A 14,985-nucleotide genomic window follows, 5' to 3' on the forward strand; every position below is an offset into this window, starting at 1 on the left:
TGAGCATTGGCCTGTTAAAACCAGGGTTGAGAGTTCAATCCTTGAGGGGACCACTTAGGGATCTGGGGCCAAATCAGTACTTGGTCCTGCTAGTGAAGGCAGGGGGCTGGACTCGATGACCTTTCGGGGTCCCTTCCAGCTCTATAAGATAGGTATATCTCCATATATTACCGAGATGCTGACCTTCAAATCCAAGAACTCTGCTACCAATCAGCAGTAGTGTCGGAAGCTGGGCACTGGCATTGGAAGAAAGGGTAACAGTAATAAACAAGAAGAGTATAAGCATCACAGTCTGACCTCAAATTCTAGAGCCATAAATACCAAAATCTTCCACTCTTACTTGCCAAACTGAGTAATATATAAGTCCATTGGAAACAATGGACTGGAATGGCTCCTCCTGGAGTCAAAGTGCTAAGAAGAGTGACAGTCTGTGGCCCACACTATTTAATTTTTTAAGTAGCAAAAGTCAGTTTTTTTTTCTTGGCTATTTCAATATATAAATATTCTCCACCAACTAATATTTTAATACCTTTAATCAAAAGTGCCAGTTTTTCAAAGGAGGCTTAAAACAGGAACACAGAGATAAGAAACACTGATACAGACACAAACATTGAATAGTGAAGAAGTTTTGTTACACATACATTCAGACTTTGGAAAAACAATCGACTCTAGATCGTCCCTAGTACAATGTAAAAATGCAATATTTAAACAAAGCTGTTTACCACTTAACTGTAAAAATTACTTCAAAGACAAGAGCAATACCATTTTGGGGTCCTATTTGTTATAAGCTTGTGGTCGTGATATCTTCATCTTCATAGCAGTCAAGGGCCAAGTTCAACCTTAGTATAACTCCATGGACTGGATTTCACACCATATATTTATTTTATTTCAAAGCATAATACAAAGGGATTGTACTGTCCTGGGATACACTTGAATATGGCTCCCATTGATTTTAATGATTGCTTGCTGCATCCAAAGACATTTAGCCCATCACTGATGACAATACAACCACATTTAATGCCTGTTTGGTAAGAGAAAATTCATGTGTGTGTAAGTACATGCAGTGTCTAGCTACTGAAAAATCATACTCCTAGAGTCAAATGGTGCCCCCAGATGCTCCCACTGAAATTAATAGGATTTGTATATTGATAACTGAGGGCAGAATGTAGCCCATATTTTAACCTATTTCTTAAATACGAAAATGCTACATTAATATAACATGATTGCACATGCAAGCCTTATGAAGTAAAAAAATGTGAAAGTTAAGGTTTAATATGAAACCTCTGTATCCCATTGTGATGTAGTCTTAAATTATGTAATCACATCCTATTTCTCTAATACACTAGAACACAATCTTTTTCTATGAACTTAGATTCACAAGTATGTCCAAGATAAAATGCAATCACAAATATAGAGGTTTTACAGTAACTCCTCACTTAAAGTCATGCCAGTTAACGTCATTTCGTTGTTATGTTGCTGATCAATTAGGGAACATGCTCGTTTCAAGTTGTGCAATGCTCCCTTCTAACCTTGTTTGGCAGCCGCCTGCTTTGTACCACTGCTTGCAGGAAGAGCAGCCCGTTGGAGCTAGCTGGTGGGGACTTGGAACCAAGGTGGACCGGCTGCCCCCCTATCAGCTCCCCGCTCCTCTAAGTTCCCTGTGCAGCAGCTGCCCAGCAGGCTATCAATCGACAGTTCAGCTGTCCCTCCCCCCCCACTGCATGTGCTGCTCCTGCCCTATGCTTTGGAGCTGCTCCCAGAGACTCCTGCTTGCTGTGCAGGAGGAGAAGGGGGGGGCTAATATCAGGGTGTCCCCTTCCCCCTTCTCCATATAGAGCAGGATGAGGACACCGAGGGAGAGAGAGAGAGAGAGCTTGGGGCAGTAGCTGCTGTCTCAACTTCCTGATCCACTTAAAAAGACAATGCGCTGAAGAGTGGGTCAGCTTACTTAAAGGGGCAGTGTGCATCTTTCTCTCTCCCACACACAAGGTGTGTGTCTGTCTCTGTCTGCTATGCTGTCTCCCCTCCCTCCTGTTTGTGCTGCCTTGAGGAGACGCTACATTAACAACAATGTGTTAACCCTTGAGGGCTCAGCTGAGTGCTAGTTCATCATTTAACAGCAAAGCATTCCCTGGGAAATATCCCTCCTTCTTCCACCTTCTAACGTCACCACCTCAACCAAGCTTCACAATCATCATAGCTGTGAACAGTATTACATTGTTTGTTTAGAACATATACTCCATGTATATCTATAAAACATATAGTTTTTTGTCTGGTGAAAAAAATTTCCCTGGAACCTAATTCCCCCATTCACATTAATTCTTATAGGGAAATTGGATTCGCTAAATATTGTTTCACTTAAGGTCGCATTTTTCAGGAACATAACTACAGCATTAAGCAAGGAGTTACTATATGTATGTGCAAAAAGGCAGAGGCAATGATGCACAGTCAATGTTAACTTTCCTGTCCTGATCCGAGTGCTTAATGGTGCAACCTTCATGTTGAATTGACTGTTTTTTGCATTTATTTTCTAGGGTTTCTTAAAAGGAAAAAAACAGTTTTGTAACTAGCAGGCACCAATTAACCAAGGCCAGCTAGCCTATCAATGTCATTAGCAGCCTGCACATGTGCAGATTTAACAAGCACCAGACTTCCAATGAGGAACTACTGCCTCTTATTATTGTCAATTGCATTCCTCACCTGCGCATGCACAGGAGATAATCTTATCACTTCAAGAAAATCTTAAAGTAGCATAAGCATGGCCAACCTTCTGGCCAGTACTTCTGCTCCCAAGTTGTGTAGTTTGGAATCTTATTTGCAGAATAAACAAATGTAAAGTTTTAGATCTTCTTAAACTATTTACAGTAAATTCATCTAAGGCCACAAGCCTTGTTAAGCCTTGTATTGTCATTTTCAACTGCACAAATCATTCCAAGGAATAGAATTTGAGGGAGCACCTAGAGCCTGAAGGGCTGGCCAGGAGTGGGAGTGTGCAGGTTAAGAGGAAGAAGTCAAGAAAGTGTATTCTTACATGCTTTCATAGTTCAGAAGACCATTGAAAAGATTTTGCTTTAATTTTATTGAAGAATTCACCTTCAGGCGGAGAATCAAGTCCGGAAAATGTCAGCCCAAAAGAGAATGTTTCAGAAACCTAAAACCAGAAACTAATAATAGAAAGTGTTCTGTGATCTCAGCTACAGCTATCATTACCTGCTACACTGATATAACAACTAAAGAAGCATTAAAGACATTACCTTTAAAGAAAGAAACATTTTGCATAATACTAGGAAATTCTTCCTTATAGCTTCATCTATTGGACTTCGGAATAGTCAGTCTTCCATAAGATGATGTCAAAAATCTATTGCTTGGAATATTTAGATTTAGATGGCAGGAAAGAACCCTGCATTGGCAAGTGAAGGGAGTGAATGATCTTTTCCATCTGTAACTTTTTACAATTAAATTATTTCTCGTAAGTGCCTCTTCATCAGATCATAGAGATAGATGTTAGACATATCACATATTTGCATACAGGAAAAATAGGAGAAAAAGGGTCACCATTCTAAGATCTTCTTGGATATTTGTTGGCGTAGATCATCATCAATTTTGAAAACATCAGCGACGGAGGTTTTCCAATTGCCACTTAAAATTAAAATAACTAAGTGTACTTAAACAAGTTAGAGAGAAATACAAAAGATTTGACACACAGAGGCTGAAACTACAGATGGTCAAAATTTTCAGAGATTCCATTTTTGATGAAATCTTTATGTTGCACTGAAAATTTCAATTAAAAATCCCACAAAAATATTTGGACAAAAATTTCACAACTTTTTCCCCCTCAATTTTTCAACGAATTCTGACTAAACAGAAAGCTTTGTTGAAAAACTAAGATGATGAGAAATCAAAAGAGTCTAACTTGTTAGTGGTTACATCTGTGAATTCACAAACAAAGTACCCAAAAAAATTCTGAAACAAAAAATGCAATACAGTGCTCTGTTCAAACTCTATGGGTCAGATTCATGATCATGCTGCAGTGCAAAGGGGATAGTGGATCCAGTAAGTGAAGGTTTTGAGTGCAGGATTGGGCAAAAAAGGAGGCATGGCTGAAACTTCCCTCCACCCATAACCATCAGCACAGGTCCCAGAGACTGCTGGGAGCCTTGAGGTTGTGCTCAGGACCGGGCTGACATATGCTGGTTCACAGGATCAGGGAGTTTTCAAGGACAGAGAATCTGAGCCAAAAATATTTAAAAAAATAGTCAACATTGGCGTATGTTGCAAATCAGACTGAATACTGACTGAAAATAAGTGAAATCAATTTCTATCAGTCTTCAGGATTGACTTCTTCATGTGAAAGAGACAGTGAATCTGAAGTATCCAGCCCTTGAACTAGAAGGATAAGAATACACATAAAATACGACACACACATTGTTCATTGCAAGGCCTACAAAGGAAAACAGATTTTTTTGTAATGTGCAACAGCAATCTAAATTCTACCATTTCTAATTTTTCCAACTGGTCAGTTGCGCGACATTAGTCAAAATATGCAATAAACCAGGCTTTTAAAAAAAATCTAATACAGCTATGAAAACAAAGGTAAGAATGGCAACATTATATTTAGAAACCTAGGCCATACTTTTCAAAGCTGTGTGCCTAACGTTAGGCTCCTAAATAAAAGTGGTGAGGTATCTGGAAGAACTGATCACCCACAAATCCTATCAAAGACAATGGGATACAGGTATTCAGCACTCTTGAAAAATCAGACTGCTTTTAGTTACATGCCTAAACAGAGACTGATAGGAGCCTAAGCAGTGGGCATCTTTTGTTAGAAATTTTTTTTTTTTGTGAATTCATTATTTTATAATCTGAGGTGTCATCACAAAGTTGTAGTAGGAGAGACAAAAAAACCCTTAAAAATATTTTTCAGTTTTTCCATAAGACATGAAAGTTCTGACCAAAACTGAACTTTAAAAAAAGTACTTTTGTCTATTTCTTAGACACCTTGTTGGAAAATGTACAGATCTCCATGAACACCATGTTAAAGATGAACTTAAACGTAACATTTTCTCATCAATAAGGCAGATAAGAGACTCAACACAAGTCAATACTCAAAGTTATGAAAAAAGTGGTTTCTCTTCAGATAAACTTGGCATAGCTTTTGCATCTAGAAGTACTCCTTTAGCTCACCTGATCAATTGACTGCCTACAGACAATCAGTTTCCTTGTTCAAGTAATGTGCAAAGTGTATACACGCTTCCACCACCAAATGAAGAATTCAGATAACTGGTTAAAGTCTACTATAACGTCTGGTCACCAGTTTTTTCTTTTAAATACTTCAGACTCTTTAAAAGAATTTTCAATAAATGATCAACAAACTTCATGATGTCCACGTCCATGTTTTCCTACCATCTTCTATAATCTGAAGGGGAACGGTGACTTTATTCAAACTGAAACATTCTTCTTATAGCTTCATGTTAGAGCCCATAAAGTTTATCCCTCTGAATCACATTTGGCACATGGAAAGCTGCATCATAACAACATAATTGTTATGACTGATGCAAGCACCAGAATGCTAATTGTCCTCCTGCTGCCATCTGATTTCCTCTGAGCATGCATTACTGAAAATACTGCATTTGTGTGATTGGTTGGTATTTCTACATTGCAGATCATCCCTTCACAGCAAGAAACACATTCCTGTTAATAAAAAGGAGATTGGTAGACAGGAGTGACTGCAGCAGAAGTTTATATTGTATATGCTTTCAATTGCAAGGGTTATTACTAGGGCTGTCAAACAATTAAAAAAAATAATTTTAATTAATCGTGATTAATTATGCTGTTAATAATAGAATACAATTTATTTAAATATTTTTGGATGTTTTCTACATTTTCAAACATCTTGATTTCATTTACAACCAGAATACAAAGTGTACAGTGCTCAGTTTATATTTATTTTGTTTACAAATATTTTTACTGTAAAAAACAAACAAAATAGTATTTTTCAATTCCCCCATTGCAAGTACTCTAGTGCAAATCTCTTTATCATGAAAGTTGAATTTACAAACATAGAATTATGTAAAAAACACCTGCATTCAAAAATAAAACAATGTAAAACTCAGTCCTACTTTTTGTTCAGCCAGTAGCTCAGATAAACAAGTTTGTTTACATTTGCAGGAAAAAATGCTGCCTGCTTCTTGTTTACAATGTGACCTGAAAGTGAGAACAGGCATTCACATGGCACTGTTGTAGCCAGCGTCACAAGATACTTACATGTCAAATGCCCTAAAGATTCATATGCCCCCTTCATGCTTCAACCACCATTCCATAGGACATGCATCCATGCTGATGACGGGTTCTGCTCGATAATGATCCAAAGCAGTACAGACCAATGCATGTTCATTTTCATCATTTGAGTCAGATGCCACCAGCAGAAGGTTCATTTTCTTTTTTGGTAGTTTGGGTTCTGTAGTTTCCGCATCAGAGTGTTGCTCTTTTAAGACTTACTTCTGAAAGCATGCTCCACACCTAGTCCCTAGCAGATTTTGGAAGGCACTTGAGATTCTTAAACCTTGGGTCAAGTGCTGTAGCTATCTTTAGAAATCTCACACTGGTACCTTCTTTGCGTTTTGTCAAATCTGTAGTGAAAGTGTTCTTAAAACAAATAACATGCGTTGGGTCATTATCTGAGACTGCTATAACACAAATTTTACGGCAGAATTCAGGCAAAACAGAGCAGGAGACATACAATTCTCCCCCAAAGAGTTCAGTCACAAATGTAATTAACACATTTTTTTTAACAAGCATCATCAGCATTGATGTATTTCCTCTAGAATGGTGGACAAAGCCTAAAGAGGCATACGAATGTATGGCATATCTGGCATATAAATACCTTGCAATGTCGGCTACAAAAGTGCCATGCGAACGCCTGTTCTCACTTTCAGGTGACATTGTAAATAATATTATTATTATTATTATTATTATTATTATTATAATAGGTCAGGATATAAAACATTCTAACCATTTTACCTGTACACAGGTAGCTGTACACAGACACTCCGAGTGTGACCTGCATGCTGTTAGGCCATTTGTGAGTGGCCCTTCAAAGCACTGAGAGGCTCCCAAGGTTGTGGGGCAGGCAGTGACACAGCCCCTCACTAGTCTGGATTTCACAAAATGTGACAATGGCATATAGCTTTTGTTTCAGTCCCTTGTGGTTTGTAAGACATGGGTCCCTCTAGCTTACACCAGTTCCTTAACATAGCAGTGCTTTTTTGACACTGCTGCCCAAAGAAATATAGCAAGTTCCAAGCCTAAATCCAGTGTTGATTTGTTTCCATGACTTACACTGGGGAAATTATCCTTCTGACTGAATAAAGCTGAACATGGCTGCCTCGAGCCAGAAAGGTCATTATAGAGCTACAAGAGGTGCATCCTCTCCAAAGGGAAACTACTTCTTTTATGATTAAGCCAGCCAATTGCCACCTAGAAAAGGAATGGCCAAGTTTGAATTGGAACTCTGATCCTCTACAAGGTAGCTTGATGTTATAATCATCATAACAAATGCCATTATTGAGCTAAATTTGACTCAAGAATTTGACCCTCCCGCTCAACTACCAGGAGCGGCGTGAGGGATTTTGGTACCCTAGGCACAGGGCCGCTTGCCAGTCCCGCAGCTCCGGTGGACCTCCCGCAGGTGTCCCTGCAGACGGCCCGCTGGTCCCGTGGCTCCGGTGGACCTGCCTGCGGATGCTCCACCAGAGCCGCGAGACCAGTGGACCGTCCACAGGCACGCCTGCAGGAGGTCCACCAGAGCAGTCTGCCGCCCTCCCAAATCCTGGTGCCCTAGGCAACCGCCTAGGTCACCTAAATGGAAGCGCCGGCCCTGACTACAGCTTAACTTCTTCATAGAAAAATAGGAAGAGGTGCTAATCTGGCTCCTCTTCTAGAACTTTGACTTCCATTACTAAAACATTTTCATGATCCAGGGGCCTCAAACCCAGATCTACAGGGTTTACAGGAGAAGCCACTCTTCAGCCTTCCACTTGGCAGCCTGCTGACAACTGCTGACCCAGGACGCCCAGCCTCAGTTTGAGGCTCCACCCTTGACATGCCAGGGTAGCCAACCCACTTAAACCAGCAACAGGAAGCTGTTCAAATGACTGGGATCCACTATGCTCTGAACTGTGTACCTTGTGCCTTCTGTTCCTGCTCCCTTGACTTGACTTCCCAGTGCCCTGACCTGGCTTGGCTCATGGCATCTGACTTGTGGTTCTGATCTCCAGTTTGTATTATGCCTCTGATCTCCCAGTATCTTGACCCAGCTGACCCTTGGCTCCTGATTGTGAACCCTGGCTCTGACTACAAGTTCCGGCTGCTCATGACCCAGCCCTAACAAACATTAGATAGTCTCATTTGGCAGGTGTTATTCACTCCAGCAGTAGTTATTTGAGTAACAAGTGCTGAACATGGCTCTCATTTAGAATGCCTTAAAACAAACATTTTCCATTACAAAAACTGATGCTTACTGTATGGCCTGTCTCTCTGTGGGGGTGACAGCCAACAAAATGGCATTCATCCCTGGTAGCACATTTTTTGGTCACAGATGTACTCCTTCCATGGCTTGTGAAATGATGAACTGTCAAGCAGTACTCTGTATCTAAGAAAAAAATCAAAATCAGGTTCATTTTCATTCAGTGTGATCTCTTTCACATACTTCAAAAGTTTTCACTAAATGACAAATTACAGTAAAGTGCTTTCACTGAGAAAAGTTAGAGATTGTGTGGGGTTTAGAGCACTAAGATGGCATTATATTCCAAAAAAATTATCCTTTAACAGTCATGATGTATTAGTTAGACCTTAAATTAAATGGGCCATTTGGCCCCTAAACTGCAACTTATGAAGGCCATTGAGATTTGTACTATGTATCTAACACTTCATCTCCAGATGGCTAGTTTTAGCAGCTGCTCTCCTGGTTCTTCCTTTCCCTCTTGCACTCCCTTCTCATTCTCTTTCCGCTCCATTTAAACTTCTTTACCTTTTTCATTTCATTCTTCCACACCACCTCGCTCCTAGCACCCAACTCCTCTTCCAACATTTTTCCTCCTTTTCCCTCTCTTCGGGGTACATTACCTTCCCTAGTGTCAGATGTCCCTGCTATTCTCTCTTCCAAATGTGATCTTCAGGTTTTACTGCCAAATGTTAGTGCATCCATTGATAGTGCAGAAACATGACACTTTCCATTTTGAGAGTTCACATACAACACATCTGAAACCACATGCAGCAATGATGCATGCCTATAGCTTAGGTATATAAAAGGCCTAATGCAAGGTTTATGCTGTCTTTTTATAAAGTCATCCCTAAATAACAAATCTGCACTCAATATTAGAAGTAATTGTTTCAGCTCGTATGTTAACTTTGCAAAAGACATTCGGACTGATAGTAGATTTGGTAGCACATTTAGCTTTGACTGCGGGACTGAATTAAGACTGCGGGTCTTTACCCCTGAACGGCTGACTCTTGGAGATAGTACTAAGGCAATAGCTGGCTTTGGAGTGGGGAATATCATTTGACAGTGCAAACTGTTTTCCCGCCATGTATCAGTGTTGGATAAGTTAATTGCTAAGTTCAGAGGAAATGCAAACAAGACCAACATTACACTAGAAGTATAAAGACAATCTAATAAAACTATTTGTTTCTTCACAAGCACAAGGAAAACAGGACAAAAAGATTGGAAAACAGGAATCCAAAAAGTGTGTTTATAGAGATTTATGATTCATATTAGATTAATCTGGCATAAAACTACAAAGAGGGAGGATAACATAGGAATGGCCAAACTGGGTCAAGACTAATACTCCATCTAGCCCAGTATCTTGTCTTCCGATAGTGGCCAGTGCCAGATACTTCAGAGGGAATGAACAAAACAGACAATTTTCAAGTGATCCATCCCATCACCAGACAGCTTCTGGCAGTCAGACATTTAGGGATACCCAGGGCATGTGGGTCTGGCCCCCACCATTTTGGCTAATAGCCAATGATTGGCCTATCCTCCACAAACTCACCTAATATTTTTTTGAACAGTTATACTTTTGCCCTTTGCAACATCCCCTGGCAACGAGTTCTACAGGTTGACTGTGGATTGTGTGAAGTACTTCCTCATGTTTGTTTCAAACCTGCTGCCTATTAATTTAATAGGGCAACCCCTTGTTCTTGTATTAAGTGAAGGGATAAATAACACTTTGCTATTCACTTTCTCCACACCATTCATGATTTTGTAAACATCTCTCTTATCCCCTCTTAGTTATTTCTTTTACAAGCTGAGCAGTTCCAGTCTTTTTAATCTCTCTTTGTATGGAAGATGTTCCATACCACTAATCATTTTTGTTGGTCTGCTCTGTACCTTTTCCAATTCTAATACAGCTTTTTTGAGAAGCGACAACCAGAACCGTATGCAGTATTCAAGGTTTCGGCATATTGTGGATTTATATATTGGCATTGTGATATTTTCTGTCTTCATATCTCTCCCTTTCCAAATGGTTCCTAACATTCAGTTTTGACTGCCGCTGCACATTGAGTGAATATTTTCAGAGAACTATCCATGACGACTCCAAGATCTCTTTCTTGAGTGGCAACAACTAATTTAGCCCCCCTTCACTTTATCTGTATAGTTGCAGAGGTGCTGGAACAATTTGTGTAGTGGGGGTGCTGAGAGCCATTGAACCAAACTGTAAACCCTGCATATGATGGAAACCACTTCAAGCCAGGAGATGTGGCAGCACCCCTAGTTTCAGCACCTATGTATAGTTGGATTGTTTTTTCTATTCTGTATTACTTAGCACTTATTAACATTGAAATTCATCTGCCACTATGTTACCCAGCCGTCCAGTTTAGCGAGATCAGTTTGTAACTTTTCACAGTCAGTTTTGGACTAGCTATTTTGAGTAATTAAATGGAAGTCTCAGCTAGGGCTGCACTTTGATCATTCATTTTGAATCTAGAATGTATACAGGGCTGAATTCAGTTATATACTTAATCTCAAATCCTATATTCTCCACTCAGTGCACACACATCACTAGAAGGCTTTTATCCACCCAAAAATGTGACTATGCTTTAAGACTACAGTACTCAAAAATTCTTCTAAGCACAAGCTAGCCAACCCATCAAAATGATCGAATTACATTAGCGAATTTCTAGTTATACGTACTCCAGTGCAGTGGTTTTCAAACTTTTTTCTGGCAACTGAGTTGCAGAAAATTGTTAATGTCCGCAACCCAACGGAACTGGGGATGAGGGGTTTGGGGTGTGGGAGGGGCTCAGGGTGGGGGCAGAGGATGCGGTGTGGGAGTGAAGGCTGGGGGGTAGGGTCAGGAATGAGAGGTTCAGGGTATGGGAGGGGGCTCTGGGCTGGGGCAGGGTTGTGGGAGGGGGTTAGGGTTCTGGATTGGGGATGTAGGTTCTGGAGTGGGGCCAGGGGATGAGGGATTTGGGGTATGGGCTGGGGCACGCGGTTGGGCTGTGGGAGGGGTGTCAGGGCTCTGGACTGGGGATGTAGGCTTTGGGCCAGTGGACTGGGGCATGGGGTTGGGGCCGGGGCTTACCTCCAGTGGTTCCTGGTTAGTGGTGCAGCCAGGGTGCAGAGACAGACTTTCTGCCTGTCCTGGCACTGCAGACCGCGGTGCACCCCGGAAGCAGCTAGCAGCAGGCCCGGCTCCTAGGCAAAAGCACAAAAGCAGCTCTGCATGGCTCTCACCCACAGGCACTGCCCCCTCCAACTTCCGTTGGCTGATCCCAGCCAATGGGAGTGTGGAGCTGGTGCTCAGGGTGGAGGCAGTGTGTGGAGCTCCATGGCCCCCCACCTAAGAGCTTGATCTGCTGATAGCCGCTTCCAGTGCGCAGTGCAGTGTTGGAACAGGTAGGGACTAGACTGCCTCACCTGGGCACCCCACCGACGGGACTTTTAACGGCCTGGTTGGCTGTGCTGACCAGAGCTGCCACGACCCAATCCTTTCCATTCCATGACCCACTTCTGGGTCGTGACCCACAGTTTGAAAACTGCTGCTCTAGTGAGCAGCTTCTTTAGTCTAAAAAGGAGACACTTTACACAGTACTCATTCAAATACATACTACCCTAGAACCTCAGAGTTGTAAACACCAGAGTTACGAAGTGACTGGTCAACCATACACCTCACTGGGAACCAGAAGTATGCAATCAGGCAGCAACAGAGTCAAAAAGCTAAAACAAATGTAAATACAGTACTGTGTTAAACATAAACTATGAAAAAAATAAAGGGAAAGCAGCATTCTTCTTCTGCATAGTAAAGTTTGAAAGCTGTATTAAGTCAATGTTCAGTTGTAAAAGTTTTGAAAGAACAACCGCAACGTTTTGTTCAGAGTTACAAACATGTCAGAGTTATGAACAACTTCCATTCCTCAGGTGTTCATAACTCTGAGCTTCTACTGCAAGTCTAATATACAAAGCCTTCAACATGATTTGTAGTATTGCTGAGCATATTCAAATGGCTGGAATATCTATCTCAAAAGAAATCATAAGACTCATTACTACTAAATATATCCCCAGGGCATCAGTGTGATGGTATTTTAATCCTATATAACTACCTGTCTGAGAGATGGTTGAATCAGAGGAAAAATAAAATTAAATACCTTAAAGAATCTCCCTAAGACAGGCACACTTACTTTCAGGACACCATTTATCTTCAGCCCATCTGTTACAGTTGTAATTGTCAATTGCATTTGCACAGGTGAAACACTTAAAGCTGTTTGGAAATGGAGTGGCTTTAAAAATATAATAAGTATGTTAAGTTTGCAAATATCAAAAATTAAAATGTCAAACAAAAAGTGCTTGCTTTTACATATATTAGACAAAAATACGTATATATAAACATTAGCATATATATACACACACACACACATTCACACATTTATACACATGTGTATAAGAATAGCATATACAGTTAATGTCAATCTATTGGGTAAATAAGAACTATTTCATACCTTACCATGGAAGCTTTTACTTCTTGTACTAATATCATCATGTCTTAACTTTAAAACATTTCCTGGCCTTTTCATTCTCTCTCACAATCAAAATGCTGTTTAAATGGAGAGTGTATCATGCACATTACACATACAGAATTATAACACAGAAGAAACACATATCTTCTCTCTGTATACACACATGTACACTGTCACACAATCTGCATTTAATCAGCTTTTGCTTCCCTAGATGTGGCAGATACTGCTTTGAAACCAGCTCCAAGTCATTGACCCCAACTCTGAGCAAGAAGTTGTCAATTAGGGATTAGTGAGTTTGATTTCAAATTCTGTTTTTATAACATTTTATATACACACATACAGAAGTTTTAAAGCAACTTGGCATCAAACCCCCCACCTGCTAACCATCACGACTTTTCCACTTTAATCTTTTACATCACAGAGACTCTTATCCAGTTGGGCGTGCAGGGGTAGTAATCTGAGTGCAAGGTAAGAAGCAGACATGTGATGCTATTACTAACAGCTGATTTCCCAGCTGCTACAGTGGTTTTAACTTCCTACTAACTTTCATACTTTCATTTAGTGATAACTTTAAAAGTGTTCAAGACACCTACCTCCCTACCCGACACACCAAAAAAGCAGAACAACAAATAGAAACAGCTAGTCCATTGCAAACATTTACATTTACAAAATAAAGTCATTTTGAGACATAAAAGTGCAATAAAAGCATCCAAAATTTGAAACGGTTTATTATCAAAGTACAAATCAAAGAAAACAGTTCTCTCCCTCTCTGTTCAACTTCATTCAGACTATATCTCAAATGTTAGGAATGACACTGAGTAACCATAGGAGGCACCAAAATGAATGTTTTGTTTTAAACTCTAGAGGAGATCCCAAATGTCTAAGAGACAGCCACTTTATGTTTAAGAGTCAGCCTATAAACAAGGGATAACAATGGAAAAGCTGATAGCTGAAACATTAACCTATGTTCCCAAACACAAGAAAGCCGCAACTTGCTACTTACGGTCTAGTGGAGGTCTCACATTATAGAAGTTGATGTTCTTGGCTAGAGCCCAATTCCCTGAGAGGATGAAGATCTGAAGAGAAGCTACAGCCAACATGTGACAGAATAATAGCATGCTGACTATTACTAAACAGAGAAATCTAAAATACTTGTGCCTAGAAAAGAAGAAACAAACATTAGGACAGAGGAACCATAAAGAACTGAGAATGTGGAGCACTGGACTTCCTGTAAACTTGATTTGAAACCTTGACAATTCAGTGCTTGGATCTGGACTGCTAGTGCCTGTAAGCATACATCACTAACCATTACAAGCCATTCAAAGCTGAGCAGCTGCTGCCTTCTACTGGTTAGCATTTTGTACAGGACAGCTACATTTCTACAATCAGTACTGTAGTAATTTTATTATGCTATGTTATTCAGCTACATAATGAGTTCCCTCAGGCAATATCAGTCTTAGAAACGGCTTATAAGGGTATGTCTACACTGTGATACAAAACCTGAGCCACCGAGTCTTTTTTGCAGACATTTTCACAAACAATTCATACTCCTTTTCTTTTTTTTTTTAGCCAGTTCTAGTAAATTCTAACCCCTGCATGCAGCACAGGCAAAGTCCTCTCCCCTGTGTGTGTTAGTGCAGGGGAAATATGTGTGCAGGCACTTAGGTATGCATTATGGAGCAAATCCTGTGCCCCTCTGCATGGATGTGAAGGACTTCAGATTAGTGGAATGGTGACATTCTGCATGGAGAAGGGTAGGGTTGGGATGGATGTTGGGCAGCCCTTATGGGCCCACTGCACACAAGTGTGTGGCAGAACTTTGAAGTCAGAGCAGGGATGGCCAAGGAGAGCTGATTCGTGAATCCTCCAGTCAACCCCAGTCCATGGGGCGGTGGGAGTCAAAGTGCCATCAAGTCACTTCCAGGCCAGAAGCTGCATGAACTCCATATGTGGCACATTGAGGGG

The 14,985-nt window shown here is 40.6% G+C and overlaps 1 protein-coding gene across 9 annotated transcripts in view; it reads right to left on the reverse strand.

The window, feature by feature from the left end:
* Positions 1-535: 535 nt before the first annotated feature.
* LYPD6B (LY6/PLAUR domain containing 6B) overlaps positions 536-14,985 on the reverse strand; it is a 108,275-nt gene continuing 93,825 nt past the window's right edge. For 6 of the 9 annotated variants that reach the window (XM_030580857.1, XM_030580853.1, XM_030580852.1 and 3 more), the window contains 4 exons: positions 14,024-14,178; positions 12,685-12,783; positions 8,520-8,650; positions 2,153-5,691 (listed from right to left, as the gene is read on the reverse strand). In XM_030580857.1, the coding sequence (XP_030436717.1) occupies positions 5,527-5,691; positions 8,520-8,650; positions 12,685-12,783; positions 14,024-14,138 (510 nt within the window). In that variant the 5' untranslated portion in view covers positions 14,139-14,178 and the 3' untranslated portion in view covers positions 2,153-5,526. Of the gene's footprint in view, positions 1,022-2,152; positions 5,692-8,519; positions 8,651-12,684; positions 12,784-14,023; positions 14,179-14,985 lie in introns of those variants that run through there. The other 3 variants (XR_004002682.1, XR_004002683.1, XM_030580859.1) reach the window with 3 other exon arrangements.

This window comes from Gopherus evgoodei, chromosome 11 (genome assembly GCF_007399415.2).
Source record: "Gopherus evgoodei ecotype Sinaloan lineage chromosome 11, rGopEvg1_v1.p, whole genome shotgun sequence".
NCBI classification, from domain to species: Eukaryota; Metazoa; Chordata; order Testudines; family Testudinidae; genus Gopherus; species Gopherus evgoodei.